We start from the raw sequence: 13,758 nt of genomic DNA on the forward strand, positions 1-13,758 counted from the left end.
CACATGTACGCACGCACACACGCATGCACGCATGCACACACACCCACACACACACACACACACACACACACATGGACGTGTATCAAGTGGAAGTAGAAGTGCTTTTACAAATGTAAGTACAGCACTAGTAGCTATTACAAAGTTGAAAAGTTAATTTCCATACCACTTGTGTTGTAATTACTCTTGTAAGAGTACTTCTACTGTACTTTATACAAGTCTGTGCAAGCACGAACACACACACACACACACACACACACACACACACACACACACACACACACACACACACACACACACACACACACACACACACACACACACACACACACACACACACACACACACACACACACACACACACACACACACACACACACACACGGACGGATAGTCGAATGTGAGTTGTGTTTGGTGGCAGGGCCCCTTGTTATGACTTCATCCCAGGTCTGGATCGTGTTAGAGGGGCCTGCTCTCCTGTCAAGAGTGTCTCTGTGTTCTTACCTTCAGTCCTGTTCTCACCCCCTGTTATGATTATACACTACACATAACAGTGCTCTGGCAGATGCCTCTGTATAAAATGGCTCTGTGTGTGTGTATGTTTGTGTGTGTGTGTGTGTGTGTGTGTGTGTGTGTGTGTGTGTGTGTGTGTGTGTGTGTGTGTGTGTGTGTGTGTGTGTGTGTGTGTGTGTGTGTGTGTGTGTGAGTGTGTGTGTTTGTGTGTGTGTGTGTGTGTGTGTGTGTGTGTGTGTGTGTGTGTGTGTGTGTGTGTGTGTGTGTGTGTGTGTGTGTGTGTGTGTGTGTGTGTGTGTGTGTGTGAGTGTGTGTGTGTGTATGCACGCGTGAGTGTGAGCGCGTGTGTGCAGTATGCGTGCTTGTGTCTGTTCCAGTGCTTCTAGTGTGGCTGTTATAGGGCTTATAATCTTTGATACACCGGACATGTCCATGTGCGTGTGCATGTGCGTGTGCATGTGCGTGTGTGTGCGTATGTGCGTATGTGCGTGTGTGCGTGCATCATCTCAAGTTATTGGTCCTAAAGATGTGGAAGTGCAGAGGCACAGCATGTAGAGAAATGCTCTGCAATACTACAGGTTTGTCAGAGATCTGTAATGACTTAGTGACATTCACTGAGCTCAAGGTCCTGCATTCTCTCTTCGTGTCTTTGTTTTTCGTCTGTAATGTCTCTGCTTCAAGCTTTTATTCTGCTGCTGTTTTTCTTCAGTCCCTCTCTTCCTTGGAAGCAGGCAAGGCCGTCTGGTTTTCTTCCCCCCCTCCTTCAGCCTTTTGCTACACTCGCTTTTTCCTTCTCTCTCGCTCTTCTCTCTCTGTCTCTGTCTGTCTCTGTCTCTGTCTCTGTCTCTCTCTCTCTCTCTCTCTCTCTCTCTCTCTCTCTCTCTCTCTCTCTCTCTCTCTCTCTCTCTCTGTCTCTCTCTCTCTGTCTCTCTCTCTCCCCCTCACTCCCTCCCTTTCTGTCAGCTGTAGGGCAGAGCTGTGTTTTTGAAAAGAAGCCCAACCCCCACTCGCTCTGATTGGCCAGCATCCTCTCTCCGTGGGCGGGGCCTGGGTATAGCCTGCTCTGTCCCTGGACTGTGCGAGAGGCATTACACAAACACACTCGCACGCTCAGCCTCGGAACACATCTACATAGACACACACACAGACAGACACACACACACACTCATGCATTGGCTCTCCGGCACGTTTGGTTGCGCACACTCACCACACACCACGCACACACACCCATGACACACACACACACTTAGACAGGCACGAGGATTCATTGGCAGGAGCTGTCAGTTGGACTGAAGCGGTTTAAAGCTGGTGTGGTGTGTGTGTGTGGTGGGTGTTGTTTTTTCTCTGTGGAGATCAGCTGAAGGTTTAACTCGGCAAAGCTCCCCTCTGAGGTCACAAATGAAAGGATCTGGAAAGAGAAAGTGAAGGAGGACTCAGAAGGAGAAAAGGAGAGCAGAAGAAGAACAACAACAGCAGAGGAGAGGAGAAACTGGAGGAGAAGAAAATACAAGTTGTCAAGCGGAGACATTCTCTTTTTTTCCCTTCAGTTTGGGTCACGGATTTCTTACGTTATTGTACTTTTTTTTGTCTCTCTCCACCCTCTTGTGAATCCTGAGGAGAATTGTTTGCCTTGTCACCTCATTCATCGGGGGAAAGAAAGCGAGGGAAAGAGAAAGAGAGTGACAGAGCAAAAGCGGTGGAGAAGAAATATAAAACAAGTAAGTGAAGTGAGAGTGAGGGAACGTGAAGGAGAGAAAGAGAGAAAGAGAGTTCACATGACATAATGGGAGTGAATGGGTTGCTATGGTAACTGACAGCGGCAGGCTGACCCTGGAGAAGTGGATGTTGAATGGGGAGAGGGACGCCACCGTGGAGAGCCTGACAGAGTAACCCAGCGGACAGAGAGAGAGAGGGAGTTGTGCGGAGGAGAAGAAGAAGGAGGAGGAGGAGAGGAGGCCTCACAAGAGTAACCAGAGAGGAGGAGAGCCAACAGCGGAGAGACGGAGAGAGAAGGAGCAAGAAGGAAGCGTACAGAGGAGAAGAGGAGAAGAAGGAGGACCAGAGAAGAGCCTTCAGTAGCAGCAGCAGGAGGAGCAGCAGCAGCAACAGTGGGACCCGGAGTAGCAGAAGGAGTAGGAGGTGAAGGAGGAGGAGGAGGTGGTGGAGGAAGAGACGCTCAGAGCTCCATGATGGAGGACGGGTTCTCCAGCTACAGCAGTCTCTATGACACCTCCTCATTGCTGCAGTTCTGCAACGGTAAAAACAACCTCCTAATCCTACTGTACTCCCCCCCTACCCCTCATCTCGTGCCCAATTGTGTGCTGTGTGTGTGTTTGTGTGTTTGTGTGTGTGTGTGTGTGTGTGTGTGTGTGTGTGTGTGTGTGTGTGTGTGTGTGTGTGTGTGTGTGTGTGTGTGTGTGTGTGTGTGTGTGTGTGTGTGTGTGTGTGTGTGTTGTGGTGCTGCTGTGTGCTTTCGCTTTTGAGCTTGTTGTCGAAGAGAATTTAAACTGCAGTGTCATCCATGCCTTGTCTCCCTATGCACACTCCCAGAACATCAAAGAAAGTTGTGCAGTTGCTGCTTGGTTGCTACTAGGTGCTGAGAGCCGACAGTGCTGGAGAGTTATAAGATGCGGGGCTCGTTTGCATTGTGAAGGTGCTGTAGGATTTTGGAAAGAGAAAAGAGTGTCTCTGTATGTGTATGTGGCTATGCTTTGCATTCTGCGTTGTTCATATGAAATGGATAAGAAAATAGATTTTCAATTAGAACTTTTGTGAACCTTCCAGTGCATGTGCCATCATAGGTGCAGTGGTGCATTTGCATCCCCACTTTGGGCTCCCTAAATGAGGCTTCCTTAACATTTACAGCAGTAACAGTGTTAAGAGATAAAGACTGAAGAAAAAAAATCGTTCCGGCGCCCTTGTATGCCATGGGCACGTGCATGGTCATAAACTTCTATTTTCGAGATGGAAAGAAGACGCGATATGTATTATCATGACCCTAGAATGATTCTATCGTTCTCAAGATCTCAGAAATTGGAGCATCAAGCGATGTTCATTCATTCATTAATTCCTTCATGGTCCATTTCTTCATCCTATAGCCTACTTTCCCCGGCTAGTTTTCCCTCCAAGTGATATCCTTCAGAGCACACAAGCCTCCGTCTTTCTTATCAGTCCAGGTCATCATTGCCGGCATTTTCCTCATAATTGCAACCTTTGTGTTATCTGGCAGCTGACGCCACATTGGACTTTGAACTGTGTTTTCCCCCCTTTTTACAATGTATGGGGCTGTGAATCGACACTGCTATCTGGCATTTCAGAGTCATAGTCATAATACAGCGTGTGATTCATGCATGCAAGGCGCTCTGAACGCGGCATAGTCAAGGAAGTGTTGCAGCAAAGAAATCTGGGTCAAAATATTACAGGCGCATTGCACAAAACCCCCCTCTCTCCATCTCTTCCTCTCTTTTTTTCTTTCATTCCCTCTCTCTCTCTCTCTCTCTCTCTCTCTCTCTCTCTCTCTCTCTCTCTCTCTCTCTCTCTCGCTGTCATTTAGTGGGGACAAACCCAAGGCACAAATAGCAGAGAATGAGGTTGAGAGGAAGACAGCATGAAACAGAGATAGGGAATGAGAATGATGATGATGATGAGGATGATGGTGTGTGTGTATGTGTGTGTGTGTGTGTGTGTATGTGTGTGTGTGTGTGTGTGTGTGTGTGTGTGTGTGTGTGTGTGTGTGTGTGTGTGTGTGTGTGTGTGTGTGTGTGTGTGTGTGTGTGTGTGTGTGTGTGTGTGTGTGTGTGTGTGTGTGTGTGTGTGTGTGTGACAAACACAATGTCTGTTGGTATGATTGTCTCATGTTCACTCTGATGGCATTTGTTTCGCATAATCAGATTTGTTGATCTGTATGGCTTGTTTCCTTGTATGAAGATGATCGCAATCAGAGAGCAGAAATCAGCAGCACAAAAGACATATGGGGGCCGATTAAAGCAGAGAGAGTGAGAGCGAGAGAGAGACAGACAGAGAGAGAGAGAGATAGACAGACAGACAGACAGACAAACAGACAGACACAGAGAGAGAGAGAAAGAGAGAGAGAGACAGACAGACAGACAGACAGACAGACAGACAGACAGACAGACAGACAGACAGACACACACACACACAGACAGACAGACAGATAGAGGAAGGAATGATGAGGAAACAAATGTTTGTGTGTGAGTGTATGTGTGTGCGTCAGCGTGCAGGTGTGTGTGCGTGTGTGTGTGTGTGTGTGCGCGTGTCCGTGTGTGTGTGTGTGTGTGTGTGTGTGTGTGTGTGTGTGTGCACCTGTGTGTGTGTGTGTGTGTGCACCTGTGTGTGTGTGTGTGTGTGTTCGTGTGCGTGTGCGTGTGCGCGCGCGTGTGTGTGTGTGAGCCCTCGTTAAGGGATGAGCTCAGTTGTGTGTCATCACCCCTGTGCTCCGTCACGGCCCATTACCCCTCCTCATCAAGGGGAACCAGGATGACTCCACATCACCACGTCACACTCTGGCTCATACTCACACACACACACACACGCACGCGTGCACACACACACACACACACGCACACACACATTGTTGAGGCACAATGCACCCTCACTTAATTCTCTACACCATTGTGCTTCACTCTTCACAATCTGATTTCCCCACTGTCACTCCCCCACCCATCTTGCCTCTCTCTCTCTCTCTTCCTTTGTCTTTCATTTTTATTGCACTCTCTTGTCTTCTAAGTTTCGTTTCTCAACGGTTTACAGTTTCGTTATTTTACAACTTTTGTGCATACCACACGGAGATTAAAGCAATATAACAATAATTAAAGGGTCATCTTTTTGCTGACCTTTCAAAAAGATATCATCAGGTAGGCAAGACCTGGATTGCAGGTTTTAGATTGTGGCATGTAGCCTCCAGCCTCCAGAATTACCTGAAAAACAGGTAAGCAACCAGTCAAGCATATCACTCAACACGAAAGTAGCTATCAAGTCGCAACAAGAATGACCTACACCTCTGAAGCATTTGCAGTCCTATTAAGGGACAAATGCATTTTAAACATTGACATTATAAAAATAAACATCTCGGGCTTTGTGGCTTTTTATTATTTTTTCCAAGGATTTTATTATCCATTGTCATGACTGAATATTTAATTACACTATTAAATCTTAATTTCTCTGAGGAGATCTTTAAAAAATACTTGCCATTCGGTCACACAGTTAATGGTTTAACACTTGAAAACCACTAAAGAACACTTAAAGAACATTTACAGAACACTGTGGTTATTAAAATGCATCGTGAGAGTGTTAAACAAGTGATTTGGTGTGAGGAGGGCCCATGATCAACTCCTCAGGCCAGCTCATGAAAGATAATCGAGACCTCCAGCTGCACGCAGGCATGACAGGCCTTTTCCATGAGGCCTGCCCTACAGGAGTGTGTGTGTGTGTGCTGTGTTTGCGTACGTGTTTGTGTGTGCGTCGTGTGTGTGTGCGCGCTCATGTGTGCATTGGTGTACGTGTGTCTAGATTTGAGGCGGGAGACAGAATGGGACTGCGAAAGTGGGAGAGATTAGGAGCTTGAACGACAGAACTGGGTAGTGGAGGAGAGAGAGGAGTGAAGGAGTGGAGGAGTATTTAAGAGCGCAAGATAGAAAGCGAGATAGGTGTACTGTAATAGCAGAGGAGGAGAGGTGAGGACAGGGGAGGACAGGCTGGAAGGGGGTGTGAGTGCTATCAGGAAAACCTGCAGGTATTACCCGTTGTGGAGACAGAGTGGAAGGCTGGGAGGGGTGGGGATGCTTTGAGGAAAGCCTGGAGATATAGTGTGAAACGGGGAGAGGAGGTGTGGTAAGGATGGCTGGGTGAGGGTAGGGACGCCTGGAGATATTGCCTGTCTACTACCTGCCAACGCTCCAGAATGTCATGGGAGAGATTATGGAGGGATTGGTTGGGAGATTCTATATCTTCGTCGGCTTCTTCTTTAATGTCCCATCTTGGAATCGATAAAGTAGGCTATATCTGTCTACTGTGTCTATTTGTCTGTTTTTCGTCAGTCGGTCAGTGAGTCTGTCTATCTATCTCACTGTCACTCTGTGTGTCTGTCGGTCAGACTGTCTCTCTGGCGGTTGCTCTGTCGGAAGGTCTGTCTATCTGATTGTCAGACTGTCTATCTTTTGGTTGGCCTGCCTGCCTGTCTGCCTGCCTGCCTGTCTGTCTGTCTGTCTGTCTGTCTGTCTATCTGTATGATGGTCAGTCGATCAGTCTGTCTGTGTATCTTTTTGATTGCCTGATTTATATTTGGAGATTCTATATCTGCGTCTGCTTCTTCTTTCATGTCCCATTTTAAAATCGATAAAGTCTACTCTGTCTACCTATCTGACTGTGTCTTTCGGTTGGCCTGCCTGTCTGCCTGCCCGTCTATCTGTCTGCTGGTGTTGAAGTTTACCGTCTTGGTCTCTACTTCTTGCATGTTCAAAATCCGAGTCAAAGGAATCAAAAACTCCAAAAGCCAAATTGATGTATTTATTTTCTAAAATTACCAAATAACAAAATGACCACCACTGGTAATATCCAGAATACCAGCAATGGCCCATACACAGTAAACACTACAGCTTTCCAGAACTGCAGAGTCTACTACATAAAAATGACAGTGAACAGTGAAAGCATTACGGAACGTTCCGGAGATCCTAACCTTCTCTCGCCCTGACCGATAACAAAAATTAGGACCTACTGAATATTCCCTATCTGTTGGTATTTATGGTTTGTGGGTGTATGGGTGTGGTTATGTGTAAGCAATTACGTGATTTGTTAGTTAACCCAGAATATGCCTAATCTGTGTCGATTGTAAGATGCTGTCTTCATTTCCGGGTGGGCCTTGATTTCATCACTCTAGGTCTTCATGACCTCATCTGTGGACTTCCTGAGTTCTGTAATTTTAATCAAGCAATACACATACAACAGCACATTCTTTTGACATATTTGAGGATCCTTGGCTCTGAAAAGATTGAAATCCAATGTTAGTCGTTTGCCCATTGTCACCTACTCCTGGCCTCCTAAAAAGGATTAAGTCAAATAGTTTCGCTTCTGAGTGACATCACTGTATCCTGTGTAGAAAGAATGATACGTCAAGGAGTTTGGTATGGACTTCAGACTTATTCAGAAAATAAGCAATCAGTTAATCAAACATCACATGACAGCTTTCAGCTTGTCTTACAACAATGTTTGATGACCTCTGTAGGCTCCCCTAAAAAGAATGGGCAATTACTCAATATCATCATCTCATGATTGTCACATGGGGTCATTGGGCCTACTCAATGGTTTGAGTGCCCACCAACAAGACACATTTATTTTAATGTTTAACCAAATATTGTAGAATTTCCTGCAAACACAAATGAATACCCGAACAACTTGCTGTAAGACAATGCATTATATTTCAGGACCTCAGAATCTAGCCTATTTTCCAACAGTCCCTTTCGTGAGGTCATAAATAATATGACCTCATCAAATTTGTTAGACCTCAGTGTTAGACTCTGTAACCAACATGACCACATAGCTTTCCTTGGTCAACTTCTCTTGTCCATTTCTGGAACCTAAGTTGCTCGCCTCAGAAACCTAGTGCAAAGAGAATACCACATCATCTGCTCATCACCCAATTTGTCATTGCACCAAGACATTATATTAATGTGGAAACCACAGTGAGTTCCATTGCCGAAGGCTGTGGAAAAATGTAAAGGGTTAGAAATACACACAAATGAAAACAAATATGTAAAAGACAAATTAAATAATTAATAATAACAATAATAATTATAAAAATCCTCCACTGCTGATCCTCCTGCTATAACAAAACCTAAAATTGAAATTTCTCCATTCAATACCACCAATTTCCGCAACATTGGGACCCCCTTTACCACTACCAGTTCCTTGAGGTGTTATATGGCAGTTTCTTATTGTTACGTTGAATGGTGGCGTCTCCTGTAGGATCCCGTTTCATTATAAAGCATCATCAAATACCACAATGTGAAAGGAAACATGTTAACGTTAGTAGGGTTAGTATTAGTGGTGTTAGTGATAGTAGTGCCCCGCATGCATTAAGCTGCAGGCTTATGCTTTTCCCCATTCTTTGCGCTTCCGCAAGCTTGTTTCCCTTGCGCCTTTCCCTAAAGGTGAATATTGTGTGTAATTCGCTCAACTCGGTTCGGTCTACTGCGCTCAATAGCTTTTGGAAGGAGCCAATTTCAATTCCTCGTCTCCTGTCTCGTTGGTTCCTCTTCCATCTGCAACCTGTGTGGAGAAATCTGACATCAAAGTAGTTATTATCGTAATATGGTTTATCTTGCAATGTGCGAAATCTTCATGTTCGAACCTAGCGTTGGTCCAGGGCTTAGGCTACTGTTTGCCTAGTTTCTTACTGACCTCAGCACCATGAGTCAGAGTGTTGACCCAGCTCATAATTGTATGTAGGCCTATACCAACCTTACCAATTTGCTCTTGGGCGTTTGGTCCAAATCCTTATGGGTATGCGTTCCACAATCCACCAATGTGTCCAAGTTCATTGCAACAGTGTTTTTTTTTTTTCTTTTTCTTTCAAACCACAGACCTTCTGCCAAAGTTATTTTACCAGCCCGGAGACAACGGTCTCCCATTCATGTCCTTTATCAACCATCAGTGTTTTGGCCACACGGCCCCCAACCAGTCCATCAGTTATTTCCAAATGGTCACTCGCATCAAAATCTTTTCCGAAGACGCCCTTTCGTGCTCTCTCCAAATCCTTTCCATATCGAACGTTCTCTGTGGAAAAAATCCTTGATTTCCGATGTCCTTGTGAGAAGCTTGCACTGCTGCCAAACGTTCTTTGTTACCTTTTCCATAGTGAACCCCTGTAAAACCATGGCCTTGTTTCCTCATTGCCGCATAAACCGCTTCCAATCTTTACCAACCTCCAACACTCAACAATGTGTTTTCCAACACCCTTTGTTATCTGTCGTTATTTCCTTAATGTAGGCTATGTATGTGATGTGTGGTGTACTGCAGTCTTTTCTCAAATCTCGTCTGTCTTAAGTCGAGTCCAGTGTCACGGTCGCACATGTAGGCCTAGGCCTAATATGCCTATCTCCCCCTTTCTTCTGAAATAACACGCCGTGTTGTTTCAGAAGAACCCACAACAATTGTGTAACCAGGTACACCGCGCAGTTAATGTCTGAACGGTAATCGTAAAAAATCTTAATAATAAAAAATAAAAATAAAAACCTCAAAATATCCATAGGTCTAAGGAGTAGGCCTATTCCTGTTGTGACAAACAGAACAAACAATAAAAAAATCATCAGTCAAATCAATGTACAGAGAGTATTGGGAAGGCCATCGTGTTTTTAGCTAATTATGTTTGTTCAGTCAGTATTGTGTACTCTTATACAAACTTTCGCGTGGTGTTGGGTAGACTATGTGTAGCTTATAATGCAATGTGTATAATTCAACCCCAGCAGCCACCCCTTCTTGCCCAATGTAGATGTAGGGTAAACAGTCCCACTGATTCCCAAATAACTGTCTTAAACACGCCTGTGCGTATGTTTTCATCTTTATCAATGTTACGTGGTAGGGGTCAGATAAAAGGGATATGGGTGTATAAATGGCACCCAAGGGCGTCACTTCTGGTGTGAGTTAAGCAGTAGTGTTACCGAACAAACTTGTCATAGTCTTTCAATTTCTCATAGGCTAGAAGGGGTCCCCCAACCCTTCTCCTTTGTGAGCTCTAGGTCCCAATCACGTTTGCGTATTGTCCATGGGATAGGCTTGCTCCGGCTCCAGTGTGCGCTTGGTGTGCATGAGCTTGTTTTTTCTCTGGTTTCAGCTTTGAAGTATGTGCAGTGCCCTCCGTGTTGTGTAGGCATTCCACTGGCAGTCTCTCACTCAGTGCCCGGTCCCACTATAAGCAAAACACCCCCCATACATGACCCTACCTTGGGCATCGCTACTCCCTGTTCCCCGTCCTCTGAATCCCACCACGTTGTCCCTAACCCCTTAATGAAATTGGACCAACTTCAGGCTTGGATGAAGAATGTGTGACTGCTGTGTTGTAACATGAGTTGTATCAATTGTGTTTCGATTCCGTCGCTCTTTTGGACTCAGCTAATTGCAATTTAACTAGTTGTGCATGTGCTGTATCAGTGCTTAGTTTCTCTTCCTCGCGTTTTGCACTATACTGTTTCATGTGGTGCTTGAGATGGCGTTCCCAGTATTCTGTAGTAGGCCTACTATAGGGCAAATTTGGATCATTTAACATCGTTTCTCGTACCGGCTTTGGGATTGCTTCTAGAATGGCCATTCTGAACATAGCAGTTTGCAGCTTGTCAGAGCTTGGATGGTTTCCGGCTATGTCTGTCCAAAATTCCTTACTTTTTGCTCCATCGGGCACTGGGTGACGTTTACGCATTGCAGTGCCTATGTCAGCTGCGTATAACGCAAATGGGATATGAATCTGGCAAAAGGCTCGTTCTTGCTTCTGTTTCCACTATGTGTAATTCCCACGCGCTTGTTTGTTTACATAACAGTGCGCGCCAATCGCCAATCGTTATCTTTTGTGACATATAGCCTAGCTTTCATCAATTTGGACAACCACGGTGCACCCCTTTCGACGGGTGAAGGCATTTTTTTTCCAGGATCGAATTCATGTCAGTAAAACTAAACGGCTTATAGCCTATTCATCCACTCTGTTCTTTTTTTCCACCGGATATATTCCAACGGTCTTGGTTGGGCCTTTACGTGAAAAAAAAATCCTTCTCATGTTCGTATTCGACCTTTGCACATGCACCCTCAAAAGTCCAAACAAACACACACACAAACAAACAACTGGCCAGTAGTCACACATTCTTCAGACACATATAGGGCCCATTGACATTCAATGGCAGACAAACACAGACCACCTATGTAGTCTACATGTTAGTAAACACAAAGTGCGTATCCTGTGACATTGCTCACAGATTAAACAGATTCCATCTCTTTGTTTCTCCAATGAATGGCCAAGCAACGCTCTCAATATCTCCTCCCACTGTTCCGAAACAGTGATACACCTCATTTTATCCTTCTCTCGTAATTCTGACTCCAAATTCAATACATTTCCTCCGTACATCCTGCCTTCAGCAGAATGACCACTCATTTCGTACTCGCTAGTACGTTACTCACTTCTCGTAATTCTGACTCCAAATTCAATACATTCCCTCCGTACATCCTGCCTTCAGCAGAATGACCACTCATTTCGTACTCGCTAGTACGTTACTCACTTCTCAAACACTCGCGCAAACACGCTCTCACATACACAAGGGTACCCGGTCCACACACTAAGGTTCACAGCTCAGTCCTGATACCAATAATTACCAGAGTGAAACCTAACCAAAAGAAAACAAATCAAAACAATACAATAATAGGCCTATTCGTTGAACTCCAAGCTCAACAGCGCGCGGATCTCCCTGATGCGTATCAGTAACTACTTTGGGAGGGTCCCAGACCCTCCAGAGGTCCCAGACCTCTCCGATCCAGATCTCACTTACTTCCTGAATGAACCCCAGGTTCTCCTCCAGTTGAGATTACTCGACCCCTTCTGTTTTTACCGGATTGAGGAAGCCTCGATGACCGCTATTACCAAATTTACCTTTCAGATATTTAATCTTCAAGGGGGAAACACCGAACTGCCCTCTGACTTCCGATAAAAGCCCCTCACTCTCAACTCGACCAAATTCACAACTGACGACCATCTGGACCGCAAAAAGTTCCGTTCACATTCAACCGTTCTTTCAGGGCAGATATTTCAACAACCTTCTGTCTAACCTCCAAGGTTCTTGTCTAGTTGAGATTCGCAGATCCCAGATCTCTTCGATTTTTAACAGATGGGGAAACCTTGATGTCCGCAATTACTTGTTACATAGTTAGATGGGCTATTTCGAACCCAATCCTCCCACGGGGAAGCACCAAACTCCTCTATTACTGTACACCTGATAAAGCCCTCATTCCCAACTTAGACTATGTGCAAACCACAACATGTAATACAGTCAAAGACAATACCAAACAAACAAATAGGCCTAATGATGCTTTCGCTGTCGCCGTCAAATACAAGGAGGAATATGCAACAGAGTAACAACACACAATTTGGAATAGCCAATCGCAGAATTTGATTTAACTGGTTTCTGCTTACCTGGTTGTTTGGCCACGTTTCTCGTTGTTGTCACCCGACTGCGATATCCTCCAGGAAAGAAAAAATGTAAATCCTATTGTGAAAAGTAAAAATGTTCTTCAAAAGAAAAAATATATTTTAATTCCTTTTGCTCGAATCACAGAGGACGGTCACCATGTTGTTGAAGTTTACCGTCTTGGTCTCTACTTCTTGCATGTTCAAAATCCGAGTCAAAGGAATCAAAAACTCCAAAAGCCAAATTAATCTATTTATTTTCTAAAATTACCAAATAACAAAATGACCACCACTGGTAATATCCAGAATACCAGCAATGGCCCATACACAGTAAACACTACAGCTTTCCAGAACTGCAGAGTCTACTACATAAAAATGACAGTGAACAGTGAAAGCATTACGGAACGTTCCGGAGATCCTAACCTTCTCTCGCCCTGACCGATAACAAAAATTAGGACCTACTGAATATCCCTATCTGTTGGTATTTATGGTTTGTGGGTGTATGGGTGTGGTTATGTGTAAGCAATTACGTGATTTGTTAGTTAACCCAGAATATGCCTAATCTGTGTCGATTGTAAGATGCTGTCTTCATTTCCGGGTGGGCCTTGATTTCATCACTCTAGGTCTTCATGACCTCATCTGTGGACTTCCTGAGTTCTGTAATTTTAATCAAGCAATACACATACAACAGCACATTCTTTTGACATATTTGAGGATCCTTGGCTCTGAAAAGATTGAAATCCAATGTTAGTCGTTTGCCCATTGTCACCTACTCCTGGCCTCCTAAAAAGGATTAAGTCAAATAGTTTCGCTTCTGAGTGACATCACTGTATCCTGTGTAGAAAGAATGATACGTCAAGGAGTTTGGTATGGACTTCAGACTTATTCAGAAAATAAGCAATCAGTTAATCAAACATCACATGACAGCTTTCAGCTTGTCTTACAACAATGTTTGATGACCTCTGTAGGCTCCCCTAAAAAGAATGGGCAATTACTCAATATCATCATCTCATGATTGTCACATGGGGTCATTGGGCCTACTCAATGGTTTGAGTGCCCACCAACAAGAC

The 13,758-nt window shown here is 44.7% G+C and overlaps 1 protein-coding gene across 3 annotated transcripts in view; it reads left to right on the forward strand.

The window, feature by feature from the left end:
• The first annotated feature begins 1,593 nt into the window (after positions 1-1,593).
• The window catches only part of eml1 (EMAP like 1), a 107,223-nt gene continuing 95,058 nt past the window's right edge, over positions 1,594-13,758 (forward strand). For 2 of the 3 annotated variants that reach the window (XM_063184457.1, XM_063184458.1), the window contains exon 1: positions 1,595-2,766. In XM_063184457.1, the coding sequence (XP_063040527.1) occupies positions 2,697-2,766 (70 nt within the window). In that variant the 5' untranslated portion in view covers positions 1,595-2,696. Of the gene's footprint in view, positions 2,767-13,758 lie in introns of all 3 variants that reach the window. The other variant, XM_063184456.1, reaches the window with a different exon arrangement.

Source organism: Engraulis encrasicolus, chromosome 19, assembly GCF_034702125.1.
Source record: "Engraulis encrasicolus isolate BLACKSEA-1 chromosome 19, IST_EnEncr_1.0, whole genome shotgun sequence".
Classification (NCBI taxonomy): Eukaryota; Metazoa; Chordata; class Actinopteri; order Clupeiformes; family Engraulidae; genus Engraulis; species Engraulis encrasicolus.